At 36.1% G+C, this 22,562-nt stretch overlaps 1 protein-coding gene across 7 annotated transcripts in view; it reads left to right on the plus strand.

Annotated features, from left to right (window-relative positions):
* The window catches only part of CRPPA (CDP-L-ribitol pyrophosphorylase A), a 302,846-nt gene that overhangs the window by 96,143 nt on the left and 184,141 nt on the right, over positions 1-22,562 (plus strand). For 4 of the 7 annotated variants that reach the window (XM_082693007.1, XM_082693011.1, XM_082693005.1 and 1 more), the window contains exons 4-6: positions 7,877-7,981; positions 15,278-15,323; positions 20,816-20,857. In XM_082693007.1, coding sequence (XP_082549133.1) covers positions 7,877-7,981; positions 15,278-15,323; positions 20,816-20,857 — 193 coding nt within the window. The remainder of the gene's footprint in view (positions 1-7,876; positions 7,982-15,277; positions 15,324-20,815; positions 20,858-22,562) is intronic. The other 3 variants (XM_082693009.1, XM_082693006.1, XM_082693010.1) reach the window with 1 other exon arrangement.

Consider the following 22,562-nt stretch of genomic DNA (forward strand, 5'->3'; position numbering starts at 1 on the left):
GGATCATGACCCGAGCTGAAGGCAGAGGCTTTAACCCACTGAGCCACCCAGGTGCCCCAATTTTCCTCATATTTCTTGATGGAAACAGGGTGTAAGGGAAAGCAGAAGGAAAAGATCAATACACGTGGTCAGAGCTAGTCCAATATTAGGATAGAGGAAATTGAACTTAACATAAACATTAGGTGTTATCGAAAAGCTTCTGACTACTTATTAAATCCCAGTTTGTATAGTTAACTATCTCAATTCATAATCAGTATCCGGTTTATCAAGGAATAGCCATAAACTAGACACTAAACCAGATACCCCATCTATCTGTTCCTTTGAATAATTCTCATTCTCTGTTTCTCCAGATGGAGCAAACTGAGGAACAGACTACTTAACTTCTCCGCAGCTTGTCATGTGGAAAGATCACAGTTAGGATCCAACTGACTCTATTGACTTCAGGGTCCATGCTCTTCAATACTTGGCAATAAGGTCTCAACTTCATGAGAGTATACATATACTTCCATCCATTCAGCAAATCCATTTAAGGACTTGTTATAAATTTTAATGGGCAGTTTGCAAATTTCTTCAAGCTGTTAAAAACAACAAATTGAAAATTAATACTTCACACATACAGTTCATATTTCATGATATAGTAATACACATAAACTATTATTTTCAAATTCGATGTTTAGATGTTTAAATGTTCCATAACTTAATTATCACCAGAATATCAGATTGATTTATCAAAAGTATTTAATACATGTGTTTTGGAAACAAAGTCCTTAACTTGGAAGCGTCTATTTCTTGGGAATACTGATGTTGTATGTAACATTACACTACATAAGTGTTAACATGAATTTTTTTGAGTAGCTTACACAAGGACAGCGTACATGTACCAAGGATAAAAGGAGAGCCTGAGTGTCAATTCTGTTCCTTGTTCTTCCTTCTTAGAGGCGGTTTCCCCTGAGACCTTCCAAAGAGATTCTATTCATTCTTAAACTGTGCCTATGCATTTCTTTCCATTTGTAGGTACCCTTATCAATCTGCCATGTACATAGCAATCATCTTGAGACTCTACTTCACTACTGTGTTAGGATATCCCACTTTTTACAACTTTTTATATCCTAGGTCTTCAAGTGACTCATTACCCTTCTCAATTTTGTGGAGCACCATATCCTGAGAAAGAGTGCATGGGGAAACTCCTGTTTTCCTATGACTGTAGAGAGCTTAGAGACTGTCACTCCTTTCTAAGACCAACTAAAAAGTTGAGTACATTGAAAAATTGGCAGCTCTTTTTAGATCTGTCAGAAGTGAGGTCACATTTTAAATTTCATTTAAAATATTTTGAACTAAACACAAATGAAAACACTTGCCTTGAAATATGCCAGGAGCAGTCCTTAAAGGGAAATGCATAGTGTTGAATGTACACAGTAGAAAAGAAAATGCATCTAATTAATAATCTAAAACTCTGTATTAGGGAATTAGAGCAAATAAATTCCAAAGTAAGCAGAGAAAAATGGTAAAAATATAACAGAAATGAATAAAATAGAAAACTAAGACAAAACCCCAAAAGCTGTTTTTTTGGAAAGACTAAGAGAGTATCCTTACCACACAAGGAAGAAAATATTCAAATTATAACCCACACAGGAAATAGGGAACATCTTTATAGAATTGCTAGAAATTATAAGGATAAAAGAAATAATATGAACAACTCTGTCCTCAAAGTTGATAACCTAGATGAAATGGAATGATTACGTGAGAGAGACAGTCTGCCTAACTCACATGAGAATAGACGAACTGAGTAGGCATATGTCTATTAAAGAAATAGAATCAGTAATTTTCTAAAGTAGACTGAAGTCCAGATGCTTTTGCTTATAAAATATAACAGATGTTTAAAGAAGAAATTTCAATTCTCTATATTCTCCCATAGAGGATAGCAGCAGAGGAAGGGATTGCCAACTCATTCTGATGCCAGACTAATTGTAAAAGCAAAGACATGGTAAGAAAATAACAGCCCACTGTCATGAACATAAATGAAAAATCCTCAAGAAAACATTAGCAAGTAGGTCTGACAATGTATGTAAAGAATTAAAGACTTTAGCCACCTGGGATTTATTCCAGGTATTGAGGGCTAGTTCATCTTTTAAAAATCAACTACGGTACATCACATCCACAAGCTGAAGAAGAAAAACAAAATATTTCAATAATGCAAGAAGAGTATTTGACAAAGTCTAGCTACTCATGGTAGAATCTGAGCGAACTAGAATAGGGGGAGCACTTCCTCAATTTGATGAAGATGAGGTACAAAAACCTATAGCTGACATCTATTCTTCCTTCCTTCCTTCCTAGATTTTGTTTTTATTTAACACTGAGAGACAGCACAAGCAGAAGGAGCAGCAGGCAGAGGGAGAAGCAGGCTCCTTGCTAAGCAAGGAGCCTGATGTATCAGGGACTTAATCCTAGGACCCTGAGACAGGACCTGAGCCAAAGGTAGATGCTTAGCCAACTCAGCCACACATGTGTCTCAATACTATTTTCTTTTTTGAAGATTTATTTATTTTAGAAAAAGCATGCACACGAGTGGGGTGAGAGGCAGAGGGAGTGGGAGACAAGCAGATTTCCTGTTGAGCGGGGGGAGCCCAGGTGGGGCTCGATCCCAAGACCCCAAGATCATGAGCTGAGCTGAAATTAAGAGTCAGATACTAAACAGACTGTGCTGCCCAGGCACCCCTGCTAACATCATACTTAATGATAAACTAGAAGCTTTCCCACCAAGATCAGCAACAAAGCAAAAATGTGCTCATGCCATTCCTTTTCAACATTGTATTAGAATTCTTAGTAATAAGAAAGGAAGTAAGTACTCTGATTGGGAGAGGCAAAATAAATCTTTCTTTGCAGATGACATAATTGTCTTTGAAGAAAACCTGGAAGAATTAAAGTGGAAATAAATGATTGTAGAAAAGCTGCATAATTAAAGGTTAATAAATAACAGTCCACCGCTATCTTACATAATAGCAAAGAACAGGTGGAACTCGAAATTAAATGTTTCATTTACACTTAGTGCTCCAAAACTGAAATAAAATACTTAAAATTCTTCCCCAATACATATTAGATCCATAGGAGGAAAACTACAAAACTCTAAGCAAAATAAAAGCACTGAATAAATTGAGATCTAGGGCATGTTCATGAATGGGAAGACTTAGTATTACCAAGATGTCAGTTCTTCCAGTGTGGCCTCTAGATTAAAGCAATCCCAGTGAAAAGCCCAGCAAGTATTTTTTGTGGTTGTAAACTGATTTTAGAGTTTATATAGAGAGGCAAAAGATGCAGAACAGCCAGTGCAATATTGAAGAAGGATAAGGTTGGAAGACTGACTACTCAACTTCAAGACTCACTGTAAAGCTACAGTAATCAAGACAGTCTAGTAGGTAGAAGAAAGGAGAGACACATGAGTCAGTGGAACAGAGTATAGAGTCCAGAAACAGACTATATAAATGACAGATTTTTGTCAAAAGTGCAAAAGGAAGATAATGGAACAAAGGTAGTCTTTTCAGTAAATAGGGTTTTAACAAGTAAACATTCACATAAAAAAAAAAAATCCAGGCACAATTTATACCCTTCACAAAACTTCAGAAGGGATTATAGACCTGAATGCAAAGCAAAAACCCCACAAAACTCCTAGAAAAGAGAAAACTTAGATGACCGTGGGTATGGTGATACCTTTTTAGATAAAATGCCAAAGGTGTGATCTATGAAATAATTGATAAGCTGGACTTCATTAAAATTAAAAAGTACATGATTTCCGGAAAAGGCAAACTGTGGAAGCAGGAAAAAATTCAGTGGTTATCATGGGTTGCAGGCAAGGAATAGGATGAACAGGAGGAGTGTGGAGAATTTTTAACACAGTGAAAGTGCTCCTTATGGTACCGAAATGATGGATATACATTGTATGTTTGTGCCAACTCATTAAACTTAAAAATGCTGAGGGGATCCTAGTGTAAACTGTGGACTTGGGGTGGTAATGTGTGTGGGGTGTAAGCTCACTGATTGTAACAAATGTACCACTCTGGTGTAGAATTTGAGTAGTGGGGGAAGCTGTGTGATGTGAGGGTAGGGGACATGTGGGAAATACTGTGCTTCCTGTTCAACTTTCCTGGGAAACTAAAACTGCTCTAAGACAAAGCCTATGAAACTTGGAATGAAAAAGAGTGCATAGGAACTAAAATTCTGTTGAGTCCTGCAGTGTTTGTGGAAATCCATATTCTATACTCAGGTGATAAATAAGTTTTTTTGAAGTACAGTTTTATATTGACAACAATTATCTTCAAAATTATGGAGAAACTGCTGCTTTGTTTTTTTCATTTTCATTGTTGCTATTAAAGCTCAACAAATTTGGGTTCCTGCTTTTTAGGAGACTTTGTTTCTTTTAATTGGGTTTGGTGTATTTTCATCCATTAGCTTCTAGATTCGGTGAGACTTTTTAATTTGGAAACTCATGTTCTTTATTATTGTAATTTTTGGGGAAATATTTGGTTATTTCTCCTACTTTTTATGTTCTTTCCTTCTGGTTTTTCTTTTTTCTTTTTTACATATTGGACTTTGTGGTCACTGTTTTTTTCTCTATTTTCCACCCTTTTAAAGAACATCCTATTTTACGAATACTAACACTTTCTCAGTTACCATGCTGAAGTCTTTTTTTAACTGCAGAATTCCTCCAAAAGATTTTTTTTTTTTCCTTTTTGACCTTATATTTCATGTTAGTCTTGGTTTCAGTTAAATCTGAGTTTTCTGGTCATGTTTATGTATTGGACACTGATTAGATTGGTGGGTTATGTAGGTGGAGCTGTTTGACTTTGACTTTGAGATTAACTATATTTGGGGAACTCTGACAACAGTATCCTTAGAGCTTCTTCCTGGGAGGAATATTGTTTGGCATTCTTTCAGGCTACAAGTTTAAGGGCACAGAGGGTTCTTACTATCAGTGTGTGTATGTTATGTGATCAGTGATATTACTATAATTCCCACGGTAGATGATAAAGATAAAAATTTCCAGCAATTACACACTCACAGTGACTTCTTCTTTTAAAATCTATTGTGCTAGTTGTTTTCTGTTTGTTCCCTATGTTCAGTTTTTCTCTTGGTTTGCCTGCCTTTGTGTTAATTACTCATTTTTAAATAATTCTATATTATCATTATTGATTTATTTTAAACTTAAAAATGTTTACTATATGCCTTGAGCATAGAAAGTATATGCAGGCAGAGTCACCTTCAAATAGTAATATACCATTTATGAGCCCCTAGTAGTACACTACTGAAGGGGAGCCTGCAAGGGTGTAAACACTCCTGTTGAGTATGTGACCTCCAGCAATTCTATATTCTCGAGGTCACCTTCATTCACTATTTAGCAATGTGTTGAAATTCTCCATTTATTTCTTTTTACCTGCTTGCGTGTCATCTGCTGTCTTGTTCTTGTGCTGTTAGTAGGTGAGCAGGTGATGGCATCCTCTTTGTCCTTGGTAGAGGCATGCGTTTTCTTAGATTTATGGCTACTTTGTCACCTTGTGATCTCAGCTACAGTGGGTTCAAGAAAAAGTTATGCTTTTGTAGTTTACATGATTTTTCTTCAGGAAAGAAGAGTACTTTTTCCAGCTTTCCATCTCTTACACAAAAGTAGAAATAATGGCCAGTGTTACTGAGAAATGTAGAAATTTAGAATTTGGTAGGTTATTAATTATGTATTTTTTGAACTTACTGCAGAAGTAAAAATTTTATTATAGAAATTATCAAAACCTCCACAAATAGTTGTAATAGTAATCTATACAATAAATGACAAATTCATGGTACTCTTTCTGCCAAGATTGCTCAGCCTCTATTTTCAGTATATATTTCATATATCCGTCACTCAACATTTTCTGTTTCCCATTGGCTCTAGTGACTTGTATCCTAAAGACTTCATACAGTTTGTGGGCTGCTGCTATCAACATATGAGTGGCAGGAGTAGAGCATCAAGTAATTCTCTTTTCACCATCTAGACAGGAGGAAATACCTGTTCCTGTGGTCTCCTCTCTACATGTACTTTGTGAGGATCTTTAAGGCTTTCCACGAATGTGTTAAATATCTTGGCTTTGAAAAGAGTCAGGAAAAGGGTTATTGCTGGCCATCCTCAAGATTTGACCATGTGTTAAAGAGAGCATTCTGTTGACTGATATAGATCTCACATACTGCTAAATGAGTCTGTACAGATGGTAGAAATACAAAGAAGAGGGTTAGCATTTGTCTTACTTGAATATAACAAATGTCGATAATACTTATTTTAAAATTACGTTGTCTAAGAAATATGTGATGTTAAGTAGTGTATCAGAATAGAAAATTTAAGCCGAGAGACCATTCTGGTCAATTTGGGACTATGTATATTGGGTGGTTCTATTTTCTTGTCCATTACTTTGACAACCCATTATAATTAGAACCTTAGGATATCTAGTACAGCAAAATAGCCCTGGCAGTGGGTGCTGAATGTAATACTGATATTTGTGGCCTTGATGCAGTCTTTCTCACCTGGGTATGTTTGTTCTAAAACATAAATCTATCAGATGTCTGAAACTTCTCTGATTATATACCACCTTTTTCCTTAAGTTATGCCTCTCTCTAGTTTTATTCAGTCTGTAGAATGAGATCTCTGATCTCACACAGTATTTTGTTTCCACGTCTACTTGTAGATATTTTAGTGTTGCATCTATCATAGCCTTTAGCAAAATATTTGTTACGGATCAGCTTCCTCTTTAAGTTTTGAGTCCTTGGGGTGCCTGGGTGGCTTAGTCAGTTAAGCAACTGCCTTTAGCTCAGGTATGGTCTCAGAGTCCTGGGATTAAGCTGAGCTGCTCATCAGCCTCCCTGCTTAGCAGAGGCTACTTCTCCCTCTGCCCCTCTCCACCACTTGTGATTTCTTTCACTCTCTTTCTCCAATAAATCAAATCTTTTTTTTTTTTCCAATCTTTTTTAAAGATTTTGTTTCCTTGAGGATCTAATAGACCTCTCATTTATCTTTAAATACTTCTGAGTATAGAGCTTGGACATGATTGGTACCAGTATTGTTCAGCTGAATTGTTTTGATCATTTAATAGTTTTGTTTAAAATGCTTGAAAAAAGCTTTACTAAATCTACGAGAGACCTTAACATTTTCTTTTAAAGATTTACTTATTTGAATGGGAAAGGGAGGGAGCATGTGCACAAGCAGGGAGAGGGCCACAGGGAGCTGATCTCAAGCTGACTCCCAGCTGAGCATAGAGCCCAATGGGGGGCTCGATTTCATGACCCTGAGATCATGACCTGAACAGAAACCAAGACGCTAAACTGTCACCCAGATGCCCCAGGCCTTTCTATTTTTGTCTAATAATGGCATACTGAACTGTTTTCATGTTCAGAATCAAAATATAAATTTGTAAAACAGGTATTGTTATGTAAAATATTAAAATGAACAAAAGCTGTGACTTGCGAATATCTTAATATAAAAATAGCATCGGGTTGGAGTTCAATGGATACATTTATTTGTCAGATAATATCCTGATATAAAAAAATTTCAGCCATACTTGCAGGCATTTTAGAAACAGGTTGGGAAAGGTAGCTTATAATCAAAAAAAGTATTCTGTTTATTTGGCCCCTGAAACTATTGAGTTTCAAGTTGAAAACTTAAGTTTCAAGTTCAAAACTTAAGGTTGCAACTTGCCTACTTCCTGTATCTTTTGACATTTCAAGCATAGGGACAATTATTATGGAACCTGATGTATCAGTAGTATCAGAGTTTGTGAGTTCTCTAGGCTTTTCCTTTTATATATTGATATGAAATAGAAGTTTTGCTTAAAAATGTATTTAAACTTTTTTTTTTCCTACCCAGTGTAGTGACTATGACTTGGAATTTGGAACTGAGTGTTTGCAGTTGGCTCTAAAATATGGTCATGTTAATGCCAAACTTGTGGAAGGATCACCTGACCTCTGGAAGGTAAGGAAGTTGGCATTTTACTTTGGATTTTGGCTGTGTTTATATGTAATTCCCAAGATACATTCTATAAGCATAAACACTTTCCAGGTGCTTAAGAAAATAAAGAAATGTATAAAAATGCTTGGTTTCATACTGAACCAGTATTTTGAGGTATAAGGATCCATATGTATGTATACTTTAAAGGTATTGAGAGTTTTACTGGGTTTCCTGAGAATCAAAGTATGTATCATTTCTATTTCTTGGTTTGCAGAAAATATACTTTGAGATAATTTATTCAAACAGATTCCATTTTAGCTGATAAGATGGTTTGATTCATTTTTTTTTTTTCTTTTCTCTCTCTATATTCTTATATTCGGTTTCCTTAAATTCCATTGGATTGAGGATGCAAATCAGCTTTTCACAGTAGCAAGCTTTCCTTCCAGGTCCTGAGGAGGTGGTAGCTCCAACTTAAGTGGGTTCAGGAAATATCTGCAGAGTCCTGACTTAGTGGGATGGGTGACTGGACCCACTTGGTAGCCCCAATAAGGTGTTAGGCTCTTGAATGTAAGAAGGATTGACTCTTTTTTTTTTTTTTTTAAGATTTTGTTTATTTATTTATTTGACAGACAGAGACCACAAGTAGGCAGAGAGGCAGGCAGAGAGAGAGGAGGCAGCAGGCTCTCTGCCGAGCAGAGAGCCCGATGTGGGGCTCGATCCCAGGACTCCGGGATCATGACCTGAGCCGAAGGCAGAGGCTTTAACCCACTGAGCCACCCAGGTGCCCCGAAGGATTGACTCTTGATGACAAACTTTTTTGTTTTCGAGGGAATGAAGTGATTGTAGCACTATCCTACTAAAATGTCCAGTGGACGCTGGAGTGTTTCACAGTGTGGCTTTCCTTTGTTCAGGAGGTAGAAATGTGTTGAACAGTATATTCTGAAATAGGGTAGGATATTTTTATTGCTGCTTTTGAAGTAAGGAGTGAAATCTTTATAATGCTTCTACCTAAATCTGATAAGTTAAGATTCATCCTAACTCTAAGATGATAGGAGTCCAAAAACACATTTCCTCATTGACTTAAAAACAAAACAGAAAACCCTATAATTTTATTAGGTATTCGATACAGTAACATGATGGTCCTTGCTGTATGCTAAGATTGTCTCGTATATACTTAAAATGGTCTGAAATTATAAAATACTGGTATGCCTGGATTATTGCCTGGTAGAGAAGATTCATGCAGTATTATTATTCTTTTAAGGGTAACCAAATGTCTTCATCCCAGCAGGCAAACATTTTATTCATTTTGTGTTTCCTTTTTTGTCTATGGTTCAGATGATAGTAAACATATTGTAAGGATTACAGTGTTTACCAATTAGGTGTTTTGTTACAGATCCTGGCTTGCATCTCTGTACAGCCCCTTCTGACTGTGTGCTAGACTTACTTAGCAGACAACAGGAGAGGGAAGTGGAAACTCTCAGACAAGTTTTATTGCTACTTACATGTTCATTTAATACTCCATGGCCTCATTTTTGATGTCTTAAGGGTGTGTGTGGTGATCTATTTCTGTGAGTGTTCAGAGCCTTTTTGAAATTTGTCAAGCCCCCTGAGATGTGCAGATGAGAGGAAAGTAACACATTGCTCTTGAAATTTTCCACTTGTTCCTCACAAATTTGAATTTTGTTTTGGATTTTTTTTTTTTTTTTTGAAATCTTCCTCTTTCACTGCTTTCTCCAACAACACAGTATTACTTCTCACGTCTTGGTGCTCTGCTTCCCTTTCATGGGCACCAACTGTCTGTGCTCTAAGGCAAGGGATTGGCTTTCCCAGGGCGTCTCCTCCTCACTCTGGTAAGTCATTTCATCACGCCGTTGTGGGCTGGACAGTGTCCCCTTTGAAGGAATGTTCAAGTTCTAACTCTGGCACTTGGGAATGAGGCCTTATTTGAAAAGTGTCTTTACAGATCTGATCAAGTTCAGTTGAGGTCATATTGACATGGAGTAGGCCGTGAATTCAGCATGTAAGAAATGCATGAGGAGGACAGAGAGAAAGGGAGAATACCAGTGACAATAGAGGCAGGGAATACGGTGCTGTTTCTAGAAGCAAGGGAAAGCCAAACATGGCTGGCAAGCACAGCAAAGTAGGAAGAGGCCAGGAAAAGTTCTTTTACATACAAAGCCCTGCAGATCCCTGCTTTGAGACTTCTAGTCTCTACTAGTGTGAGAGAACAAACCACCCAATTTGTGGTCCTTCCTTACAGGAGCCCTAGGAAATTAGTAAACACTCCCCACACTTAGGCCCCTGAGGGATCATCATTCTAGTTTCACTTTAGGGTGGGTAGGGTGGGGTGGGGTGGGGTGGGGTGTAAAGAAGCCTTATTCTTTACAATGTGTGCATAATGGGATCTTGCATTCTAGGAGGGCAGGTAATGCAATGGATTGGGGAAAAAGTCTTTCAAATGGCAGATAGGAGGTCTTTTTTCTGATACCTTATTTTTTCTGACAATTGAGGTGAAATTATTTTCAGTTCAAGTACTGTAGTTTTAGGGTCCCTGTTTCCTCTTTCTGCCTCCTTTCTTCCCCCACCCCCTTTTCTTCTTAGCTATTGGTATAGCTCTCTGAACCTTCTTCAGGACCCTGTATGAATTGTCTTCAGTATAGGCTTCTCATTTACTTTGTGGCCTTGGCGTTTTGTAGGATAAACTTACTCAGTTTCTGTTTAAACCAAAGCAATGGAATCTACACTAGAAAGTAGTGTTCAAATTCTATACTAATGCGAAAGTGCTACCATTTTTTTAAAATTGAGATCTGAAAAAGATTTAGTACAATGCGGCTAAAACCAGTACTGGATTCAGGTCACTGAGCCAACGACCTGGCTCATGACGCATAAATCTTGAAATGGTAAAAAAAATGGGTTTCGGGAGACATTTTACTACCATAAAAAGTAAGATAAGGAAGGATTTTGAAACACAGATCCACGATACCTTCCCTTACCCCTTAGAAGTCAGGGAGTTAGCCCACACAGTGGTGTGAGGAAAGACGAGAATGTCTCATGCCAGTCTCAAATAGGACTATTTGAATTGCCACCAGAAATCCTGGGAAGGTTATTTAGTATTTTACATACTCTTTTGTAGAAGTAAGTGCAAGAAGTAAATGTTCACAGTTATGTCACATCTCTTGCAATGGCTCCTTTGGTGTCTGGAGGGAACCTTAACGGCTTTAAATCACCATGCAGAGTAGAGGACATCCCTCACTCCCCATGACAAAGACTACCCAATCACAGAAGAGAACAGGACTGATTTCTGGGATAGGAATTGGCTCTCGTGCTTTTCCTGAGGGGTGGTGCCTTGCCAGACATTAGTGAACATACTGTTAATTGACAAAATTTCATCCAGTGGACATAAAAACTTCCATTCCTGTCATTTATAATTGTACTATATTTTTGCCCCAATATTCTTACATACTTGCCCACTTTCTACACTATACAGAATTGAATAAGCCTTTTGTTTCTAAATGTTACAACTATCCTTAAGGCATAAAAGATTTATAACCAGGTATTGAAAAAATTAAACTGTGTTCATTGTCTGAAAATACTTGTTTAGGAAGAGTTTCTGAAGTGTTTCAGTCATCACATGTTATTGAAATAACTGACTTTTCAGGAATCCTTTTGATGGGAACTTTTTTTTTCTTTTTTTTTAAGATCCAAGTGTCATGGCATCCTTGTTTAAAAACAAAAACAGGGACGCTTGGGTGGCTAAATCAGTTAAGTGTCTGCCCTCTGCTCAAGTCATGATCTCAGGGTCTTGGGATGGAGCCCTACATCAGGCTCCCTGCTTGGAGCCTGCCTCTCCCTCTCCCTCTGGCTGCCACTCCTCCTGCTTGTGCTTGCTTGTGGGCATGTGCTCTCACTCTCTGACAAATAAATAAATAGAATTAAAAAAAAAAAAAACCCAAATAGTCTCACTTCTTTTAAATCTCAAAAATACAGTGTGGTAACATTATTTCTTTTTAGAGATTTTTCATCCAGTCTAGAGGAAAGAAATATTTTCTAGATAGACCTAATGGATGAAATGGAAATAAATAAAATAGATACTTTCCCAAATATAAATCTGTATCTAATAAACATGCTCTACTTTTTTAAAATTTAGGATTTTCTGACTTCTGATTATTGGAGCTACATACTCATTTGCTCACAAGTAAAAAACAGGAAAGATGGGGACTAAGTGTTGTGCGATTCGTGTAATGTGGTGGCCAACAGAACGAGGCTCTGAAAAGTCTGAAGTTACTATATTGTCACCACAGAGTGACCCAGGTAGGTGGGATAGTGTCCTCTGGAACCCACCTTGAGGCAGCTGAGGGAGGCCTGGCCTAAGAGACAGAAAACTCGCTCTGGCCCCGAGTTCCAACTCTCTCTTGTATTGAATACACTTTTCTTTTAGTTACACACTTGACTCAGATGAAATACTGCAGAGAAGCACAAAGAGACAAAAAGTGAGTTTAACTAGGAGACAGGAAGATGGGGACCCTGAGCCCTGGTCTTTCTGTGGCTCCTGAGCCTGTACTGAGCAATGTGACTCAAGTGAATCCGAGGATTGAGGGCTTTCTTCTGTCACTAAAGGGTTGATTTTTTTTTTAAGTAACTAATTTTCATAATGTATTGCGCAAGGTCCAAGGAAAACTACAGATCATACTGACAGAAGGAAATCAACTTCAAAACTGATTTAATAAACTTTTGAAAATTAAAAAAATAAGGAAAGGGCAACCCATATTACTGTAAAATTTTGACAGAAAAAGTGGCAACTCCTCAGTTCAGAATTGCAACATTTTCCAGTACTGTTCCCTTTGAAGTGCATTAACTGTTTCAATTAGGAAAAAAAAATAAAGCTATTTTTAAACATTGTACTTCACCAGCTTGTGAGAAACATTTTATACTTCATTTTTGTTAAATCCGTGTTTGGTGAGAGGTGGAGTTGAAGTATTAAATAAGGCTCTATGTAGAAGATATTAGTAAACAATAAAAAACCTTTAATATAATATATGTATAGTAGGTATCTACAGCCTACAAGAAAAAGTAGACAAAAGAAAATTTAGGATGATTTCCTGTTTATACAGTTAATAATTTTTTAATAATAGTGGAGAAAGTATCTTTAGGTGATGTAAGTATGTATCTTAAATAAGATTGATTGCAATGCAAAACTGTTAAGTCTTGCAGGAATACTAGAAAAGGAAGTTTAGGATTTGAGACCAATTTTTCTTTAACTTAAAAAAATTCATCATTAAGATATCTTTGGGAAAAAAAGGAGAAGGAACTTTCACAGTTCCTCCATATTGTGATTTTGAATGCAGTTTTATTCCTCATAGCAGAAGGAACACAAAATGAATAACGGTAATTAGGCCTCTTCCTATTTCAGTTTTGAGTTTACCTTATACAGCAGAAAATTTTTTTAAAAAAGATTTTTATTTATTTATTTGACAGAGATCGCAAGTAGGCAGAAAGAGAGAGGAGGAAGCAGGCTCCCCGCTGAGCTGAGAGCCCGATGCGGGGCTCGATCCCAGAACCCTGGGATCATGACCTGAGCCGAAGGCAGAGGCTTAACCCACTGAGCCACCCAGGTGCCCCAGCAGAAAATTTTTAAAGAAAAACACTGTTTTCTTATTTGAATTACAAATACTGAAGCCTGATTTCAGTGATCTAGTTAACTTTGGGTTTTCAAGAAAACTTAACCTGATAGAATTTTTATAAGATAATTTTTCTACCAAAATATTGTTTCCACAGATTAAGGAATTTTGTTTATTCTTTTCATTGCTCTATTCTCAAAAATTAGAACAGGACCTAGAACAGAGTAGTTATTTGATAAATTTGATTGAATGAATGAATGAGATCAGTAGATTGCTTAATTGGGTGAAATACATAGCATGGACCTTTAAATGTCTGTTTTCTACTTTCTATCCAAGTACTGGAATTACACTGTGGATCAGTAACTATAGTACCAGTTTTGGTTCTCATGTGCTTGTTTTGTCAATAATATAACAAAGTTATACGTGACTTCAATAGATTAACTGAAGGCTACTGCAGTTTTCTACCTAACTATCTTGTCAAATTTTTGTTCAAATTTTTGAGTGCAGGGTGGGGAGGGGTGGAGGGAGAGAGAGAGAGAGAGAGAGAGAGAGAGTTAGTTAGTCTCAAGCAGACTCTGTGTTGAGGGCAGAGCCCGTTGGGGGTATGGGCAGGGGGCGACTTGATGTCATGATTCTGATATGAGGACCTTAGCTCAAACCAAGAGTTAGACGCTTAACTGACTGAGCCACCCAGGTGCCCCAGTTTTCTGTGTTACATGTTAGCTGTTACTTAAATTGTAGACTATAGGGTAATGTTTTCCACCAGGATTTATCGGCTAGGATAAAGGCATAGCAGGGGACTCTAGTTTGGGTAGAAGTTCCCTGAGCAACCTGAACCGAACAAGGTTTTTGTACGAGACTAGTTACGAGATAATCTGAAGGGAAAAAGTGTACATGAATTATAGGCACAGAAATGTACTCACTTGGTAAGTACTTTCCAAAGTGGATTTTTAGACCACTTACATCATAGTAGTGTAGTATCTTCTAGGTTTTCCAGTTCTGACATAAGAACTAATACTGCATTGCCAAAAACCTGACATATTCTGTGCTTGAGCTCATGGGATATGTTCTGGGAAATCTCTGCCCTAGGACTACGGCAGGTTACAGTTAGAAGAAGGATGTACCTTCTACATCCTTCATGAAAGATAATGATTGCTCTTATGTACATGAAGGCACACTTTAGTCTCTGTCAGATGCACGTATTAATAAAAAACAGGAAGGATGACCTTATCTACATAAAGATACCTATCTCCTTCAATTCAGAATGAAGTCCCTCTTGATATGAATTAATCTTTGAGGATTATCTCATTTCAACTAAAAATGCGATTTAGTGATTTTTGTTATACATACTTTTTCTTCCTTCCTTACAATATACACCTTGACTATTAAACAGTAATAACCAGTAGTGCTAGTACTCTTATTTAAACACTACCACATTATCTTTGAAATAATACTTATATTAATAAGATTTTGGTAACCACTGCCACATAATATCTCAGTTTAAAGATCCAAAAACCAATATTCAGCAATTTGCAGAAATTGAATGTATTTTTCTGAACTTGCTAATATTATAATTTAGAAATTGTCTGTACTACATGTTTATAGTTTCTCCAAAATAAATCATTTCCTTTGGGGCATAATTTTATTGCTCTCACATTCCTTCCTGCTCTGTTAAATCTAATGAGGTTTGTTTGTCCTTTAGGTGACCTACAAACGAGATCTGTATGCAGCTGAATCGATTATTAAGGGTATGTTTGGCCTTGTGACTGTCAGTTCCTGTGTTTCAAAAATGTAAGCCTGTTCAGAATTTCTCATGACATTTTAAATCCCAGAATTCTCAGAAGTATAAATGCCTGTAGGCCACAGAGGTCTGTGATTTGTTTTTTTGGAAAATAATTACATTTTATGTTTCCTGCTTGTGAAATATCATTTAGTTATGTCATATTAGTTTTAATTTTTTAAAGGAAATACTTAATTTATGAAAAGTATGGTACATTGACACTATTAGAAATAAAAAATGATTTTAATAAATTTAAGATACTTATTTTTACTAAGAGGTCAGGTTGTCCCCTTCCCCCTCCTTCCCATAATACCACCCTATCAATATGTGATGTAACATCTTTCATATGAAAGTATTTTTTCCCCCAAATACAGAAATAAGACTAGATGATATGTTAAATTCCTTTTCAATCTTGACAATGACTGCAGTTTTGTTTTGCAGTTTGAATACTGCATATGTAATAACCCCTTAATCCATCTCTAGGCCTCACAGCAACACAGAGGTAGTTTATGTAATAATCAACAAGTATTTGTCGTTGTGCTTAACACTGTACGGGGAATGTAATCATGATGCACAGGGGGCATTGATTATCTACCTTTGCAGCCTTCGTCTTTTCAGCCAGGGTTTCTGAACCCCAATACTCTTGGTATGTTAGTCCAGGTAATTCTTTGTTTTAGAGACTGTTTCGTTCATTGTAGGTTATCGAGCAGCGTGCCTGGCCTGTATTCACCAGATGCCAGAAGCGCTCTTTCCTCCCTCCTCCCCTCTGTTCTCCCTGATGTGACATCAGAAACGTGTCCTGACAGAAACACTGTTAAAACTTGTGGTCCTGGCATGAATGACAGCGTCAATCCTGAAGCAAGTGTGGGGGCTTCACAATCTGATACTGTTACCCTCAAAATAGATGAAGGTTAGCTCTGTGTGCTCAGGTTTTGACTGAGAGGTGAACTTGGCATTCAGACTTGGAAGTTGGAAAAAATGCTGAGTCTGAACTCTGAGTGCATCAATTTGTTAAGGAGGTTTTCCCCCAGATTTTGAATAATCAATTGGCTTCATATTTTCAGAGCTGAAATCTTTATGCTGGTCATGACATTGTATATTTGTGGCCTATCCTCAAGGTTTTTGTCCTTCAAGAATATTGTATTGCAAACCATTAATGTACCATAATTTATACATTCATGTATCTGTGTATGTAAACAGATCATCTAAGGCTATAAATCAAAATGTTGACATGTATTTACACATCAGCCAGGCATTGTATAAACATGACTGTGGAGAGGCTGGTTAAAACTATGATGTGGTTGGTTATGTTCTCAGCAGAAGCAAATAGAAAATGTGTTTGGTTTCCACATACAGTCATACCTTTGTTACCTAATACAATGGACTTGACCTACTTTGTGAGTTGTTGGTCAGTGCCCCTACTAACAATTAGGCACATGATATTTGCCTACAATTTATCAGAGCAGGCTTTTTAGAACATAAAAACCTACACTTTAATTGTACTTAAAATAACTGTAGTTTTGGAAATTGTATATGGAGAGAAACTGTTTTTCTTCTGTAATGTGTTTCAGTGTGCTGTTTTTAAGTATTTAAAAAGTGTTCTTTTATTCTTGGGGAAAGTAATCTGACTGGATATGAATGACTGATCAATTATCTCCAAAAATTTCCTCATGCTCTAGGATTTACATATCTAATAAGTTTCCAGGAGACTGTGATGTTGCTCATATACTTGGAGGCCACTCCTCTGGGACCTTCCCACTCTCACTGTGTGTCTCTGGATCAGCAACATGGTGAAGACCTGAGAATCTGAATGCAGATGTTTGGCCCCATCATATAAAGTCAGAATATGCATATTCTGATATGCATATTATCAGTTATCAGAGTTAGAGCAAAAACTCTGGCTGAGTAGTTTGCATGATAAATTTTGGAAACATTCCTCTAGGCTGCTCTTCAGTCTTTCACGGATCATTTCTTTTTACATAATATTTTTATTGCATTTAGATATCTAACTGTGCTTTATCAGCTCCAAATGCTTGTTTGCTTACCTGGGATTGCTACCTCCCTCTGTGATTTGCACTAATGCTATCTCAGATGGGAGAATCAACACTAGGCATAGACAAATGAACACCCTTGGATTTTTTAAAAATACAATTACAAAATAAAATACATATAGTAGATTGTCTGAGCTAGGTATTCACCACTTTGCCTGTTCCTACTAAATGTTCAAAGTATTTTTCTAGGCACTACTACAACGCAGTATTTATTGGGTACTTACTTGTGTCAGACATTGTTTGAAGCATGTTACATGTATCAGCTCATGCTTCTTCAAGTACTTAATGATGTAGGTTATGTTACCGTGTCCATATGATAGGATAATCGGGGGTTCTAAGCAATTACTGCTATATGAAGGATAGAAAATACATTCTTAACTCCAAGTTTCTGTCTTTGGTAGTTTATCTCTTTTTATCGCTATTACTTCTTTTTTTTCTTAAGCAGAGATTTTCAGATTGCCTTCTCTGAAATCTTTGAGCTATGTATGTTTTGAAATTTGGAATATTTATATTTTCAGAAGTTAACGCAGTACATAACATGTTAAGTCACATCAATAGTTGGATTAAGGACCGTGCAACATAAGAAAACTTATAATGCATGAACGTTTACATTCAGGACAGGAATAAAGACTATAGAGCCTCTAGCCCAAGTTCAAGTCTGATTTTACCACCAAATTTTTATATGAAAATAACTACTAAATTTTCTATTTAAAGACAGTTCTTGGATTTTAGCATTGCTCATAACTCAGTATAAGCCTCTTTTAGACTGATTCAGTGAAGGTGAGAGGATATCTTGTTTTTTCTCTTTCTTTTGTTGTCTATAGTGTTTAACACTGGGTTTAATTGAATGTAGTATATTGTAGGGTACAGCTACATTTTTTTCCCTTAGACTAAAAAAAATTTAAATTATGGGGATAGGTGGCTCTTTTCTCCCAACACACCACTTGACCTACTCCTGAGAGATGCAAATTGTGACCCGGCGTATCTGTCGCTATTATTATATATCTATTATATAATAGATATAATATATTATATATATATAATAGATATATATATTATATATCTATATATAATAGATATAATATATCTATTTATGTATCTATTTTTCAAAGATGATATAAATTAGGTGTAAATACTTTTGTCAAAGTTCAAAATCAGGATTTGGAGTACATGCCTTCCATGCCAGCTGTTTTAAATAGGTAACTGTCATCTTTTTACTATAATGTTGTAACAGATGTAATACTACTCCCATTTTGAAGCTGGATAAACCATGGTTTAGATGCATTATTTTTCTCTTGATCATACAGTAAGAGCAAGATGCACAATTTAGGCCCATGTGTGTTTTGTCTTTAAGCCTGACCTTACTCTAGGGCACGGCCACTTGGCACCTCTGAGTCATAAGCTACTCAAGCTGGCTGCTGTGCTGGATACTAGATTGGTTAGTGCTGTTTTGGTCAGTACAGCCAATGGCTTGTAGAATTCAGCCTACCCAGCTCTGATTCTGTTGCCTTACAACTGTCTGTACAGCTGGCCCAATGAGGAGTGAGCACACAGTTGTGACTGGATGTATTTTCTTACACTGCTATGCTAAGCACACGGTATAATCTTCTAGAGAATGTGAGAAAAACATAATACTGACACAGCAGATTTCCAGACATGCCTAAAGATCAGTAAAAATTAAAACTCAAAATCATAGATTCAGAATGACTGGTTGGTTGAGTTTTCTTCTTTGTTAATTTTGATAGTTGAAGGCTTATGTGGCCATAGCAGTCTTCGTTTTCCAGGATGAAGCTTTTTTTAATCTGGTGATCTGAGTGGTTAGTATTCTGTGTCCTTCCTGAGCTGCTTTTCACTTGAATGCCAATTATTTGTGGGTCAACAAATTACATTCTCATGAAAGTATTTTCTCGTTTAGATATTTTAAGGCTCTACAAAGCATTTCCTTGATAAATGTCATGTCTTGCAGGTGTATTTTGTTCTCCCAAATTTACTTGTCACTGGAACTGCATGTATGTTTGGATGAATCTTAGCGTTTGTTTAAGTCCATATCTTTTGTTCGGTATGGGAATTTTGATATAACTAACTTTAGGCAGGCTTTTGACTAAAATCTCTACATTGTGGTATCCAGCAAGTGTCAAAATCTGCCTTCTATTTTTGTGTTTGTAGATAAGTCTTATTTTGAAGCTTAATTTATTTTAGTATATTTATATGGATTTCCATCTATAGTGAAGTATTTGATAATAGGAAATGTATATATAAGGTAGTCTTATATTCATACAGTTGTCTGTATTGGAAAAGGTACAGTTAATCATAAATTTACTATGAGGTAAAACAAAGCATTTTTTTTAAGTTTTTATTTAAATTCCATTTAACTTACTGTGTAGTATTAGATTCAGGTGTACAATATAGTGATTCAACATTTCCATATATTATCTGGTGCTCATCACAAGTGTGCTTAATTCCCATCACCTATTTCACCCATTCCTCCATCCAGCTCCCCTCTGGTAACCACAGTTCTCTATAATTAAAAGTCTGTTTCTTGGTTTGTTTGCCTTTTTCTGCCTTTGTTCATTTGTTTTGGTTCTTAAATTTCACATATGAGTGAAATCATATGGTATTTGTCTTTCTCTGTCTTATTTCAATAGTATTATGCTCTCTAGCTCTATCTATGCTCTGTAAATGGCAAGAGTTCATTCTTTTTTATGGCTGAATAACATTCTATTGTATATATACCACATCTCTATGTATTCATCAATGGATGGACACTAGGGCTTTTTCCATAGTTTGGCTATTATAGATAATGCTGCTGTAAACATAGGTGTGCATATATCTTTTTGAATTAATGTTTTTGGACTCTTTGTGTAAATACCCAGTAGTACCATTGCTGAATCATAGGGTAGTTCAATTTTTAACTTTTGAAAAATCTCCATAACTGTTCTCCAGAGTGGCTGCACCAGTTTGCATTCCCACCAACAGGGCAAGGGGGGACGGTCTCTTTTTTTCATATCCTTGCTGACACTTGTTGTTTCTTGTGTTCTTGATTTTAGCCATTCTGACAGATCTGAGGTAATAACTTATTATGACTTTGATTTGCATTTCCCTCATGATGAGTGATATTGAGCACTTTTTCACGTGTCTGTTGGCTGGCCATCTAGATGTCTTCCTTGGAGAACTGTATGTTCATATCTTTTGCCTATTTTTTAATTGGATTATATATTTTGTGGGTGTTTAATAATTTCTTAATATATTTTGCCTACTAACTCTTGAACAGATATGTCATTTGCAAATACCTTCTTCCATTTCATAGATTGACTTTTAGTTTGGTAGATTATTTTCTTCGCTGTGTAGAAGTTTTTTATCTTGATGAAGTCCCAGTAGTTTATTTTTGCTTTTGTTTCCTTCCCCTCAGGAGAATATGCCCAGAAAAATGTTGTGACAGCTAATGTCAGAGGTTAGTGCCTATGTCCTATTCTAGGATTTTTATGGTTTCAGATCTCATATTTATGTCTATGATCCATTTTGAATTTATTTTTGTGTACAGTGTAAGAAAGTGGTCCAGTTTCATTCTTTTGCATGTTGCTGTCCAGTTTTCCCAACATGATTTTTTGAAGAGACTAGTCTTTTCCTCATTGAATAAGTCTTTTCTACTTTGCCAAAGATTAATTGACCATGTACTCATGGGTTTATTTCTAGGTGTCCTGTTCTGTTGATGTGTGTGTCTCTTTTTTGTGCCACTACCATGCTGCTTTGATGACTACACTTTGTCATATAACCTAAGGTTTGGAATTATGATCTTTGCTTTTCTTTTTCAAGGTTGCTTTGGCTATTTGGGGATCTTTGTGGTTCCATACACGTTTTAGGATTGTTTGTTCCAGCTCCGTAAAAATTGCTGTTGGTATTTTGATCAGGATTGCATTAAATATGTAGATGGCTGTGAATAATGTAGACATTTTAATAGTATTTGCTCTTCCAACCCATTAACATAGAATATCATTCCACTTGTTTGTATTATCTTGAATTTCTTTTATCAGTGTTTTATAGAGTATAGGTCTTTGACCTCTTTGGTTAGGTTTATTCCTAAGTGTCTTACTATTTTCGGTGGAATTACAAATTGGATTTTTAAAAAAATTTCTCTTTCTGATGCTTCATTATTGGTGTATAGAAATGCAGCAGAGTTTTGTACATGGATTTTGTATCCTGCAACTTTACTGAATTCATTTATTAGTTCTAGCAGTTTTTTGGTGGTTTTGGAGTTTTCCTATATATAGTACTATGTCATCTGCAAATTGTGAATGTTTTACTTCTTCCTTACCAATTTGGATTCCTTTTATTTCTTTTTGTTGTCTGATTTTTGTGGTTAGGACTTTCGGTACTATGTTGAATAAAAACAGTGCGAGTGGACATCCTTGTCTTATTCCCCATGTTAGTGTTTTACCATTAAGGATGATATTGGCTGTGGATTTTTCATAAATGGCTTTATTATGTTGAGTTATGTTTCCTGTAAGCATTTTTTAGGTTTTTTTTTTTTTTATCATAAGTGGTGTAGTTTGTCAAATGCTTTTTCTGAATCTTTTGAAATGATCATAAGGTTCTTATCCTTTCTTTTACTGATGTGATGTATCACACTGATTTGTGAATATTTAACCACCTTTGCAACACAGTAGTAAATACCACTTAATCATGGTGAATTATATTTTTAATGTATTGCTGGATTCTTTGCTAGCATTTTGTTGAGGAATTTTGTTTCTATGTTCATCAAGGATATTGGCCTATAGTTCTTTTTTTAGTGGTTTCTTTATCTGTATTGGTATCAAGATAATGCTGGCCTCATGGAATTGAATTAGGATCTTTTCTATTTGAACAGTTTAAGAAGAGTAGGTATTAAATCTTCTCTAAATATTTAGTAGATTTGCCTCTGAAGCCATCTGGTCCTGGACTTCTGTTTTTTGGGAGGTGTTTTTTTTCCATACTGACTGAATTTCTATGCTGGTTTTCAGTCTGTTCAAATTTTCTGTCTTCCTTTTTTAGTTCTGGTAGTTTTATGTTTCTAGGAATTTATCCATTTCTTTCTGGTTGTCCAATTTGTTGGCATATAGATTTTCATAATCTGTTATAATTGTTCAAATTTCTATGGTATTAGTTTTTTGCTCATTTGT

The sequence above is a fragment of the Mustela nivalis genome, assembly GCF_964662115.1.
Source record: "Mustela nivalis genome assembly, chromosome: 12".
Lineage (NCBI taxonomy): Eukaryota > Metazoa > Chordata > Mammalia > Carnivora > Mustelidae > Mustela > Mustela nivalis.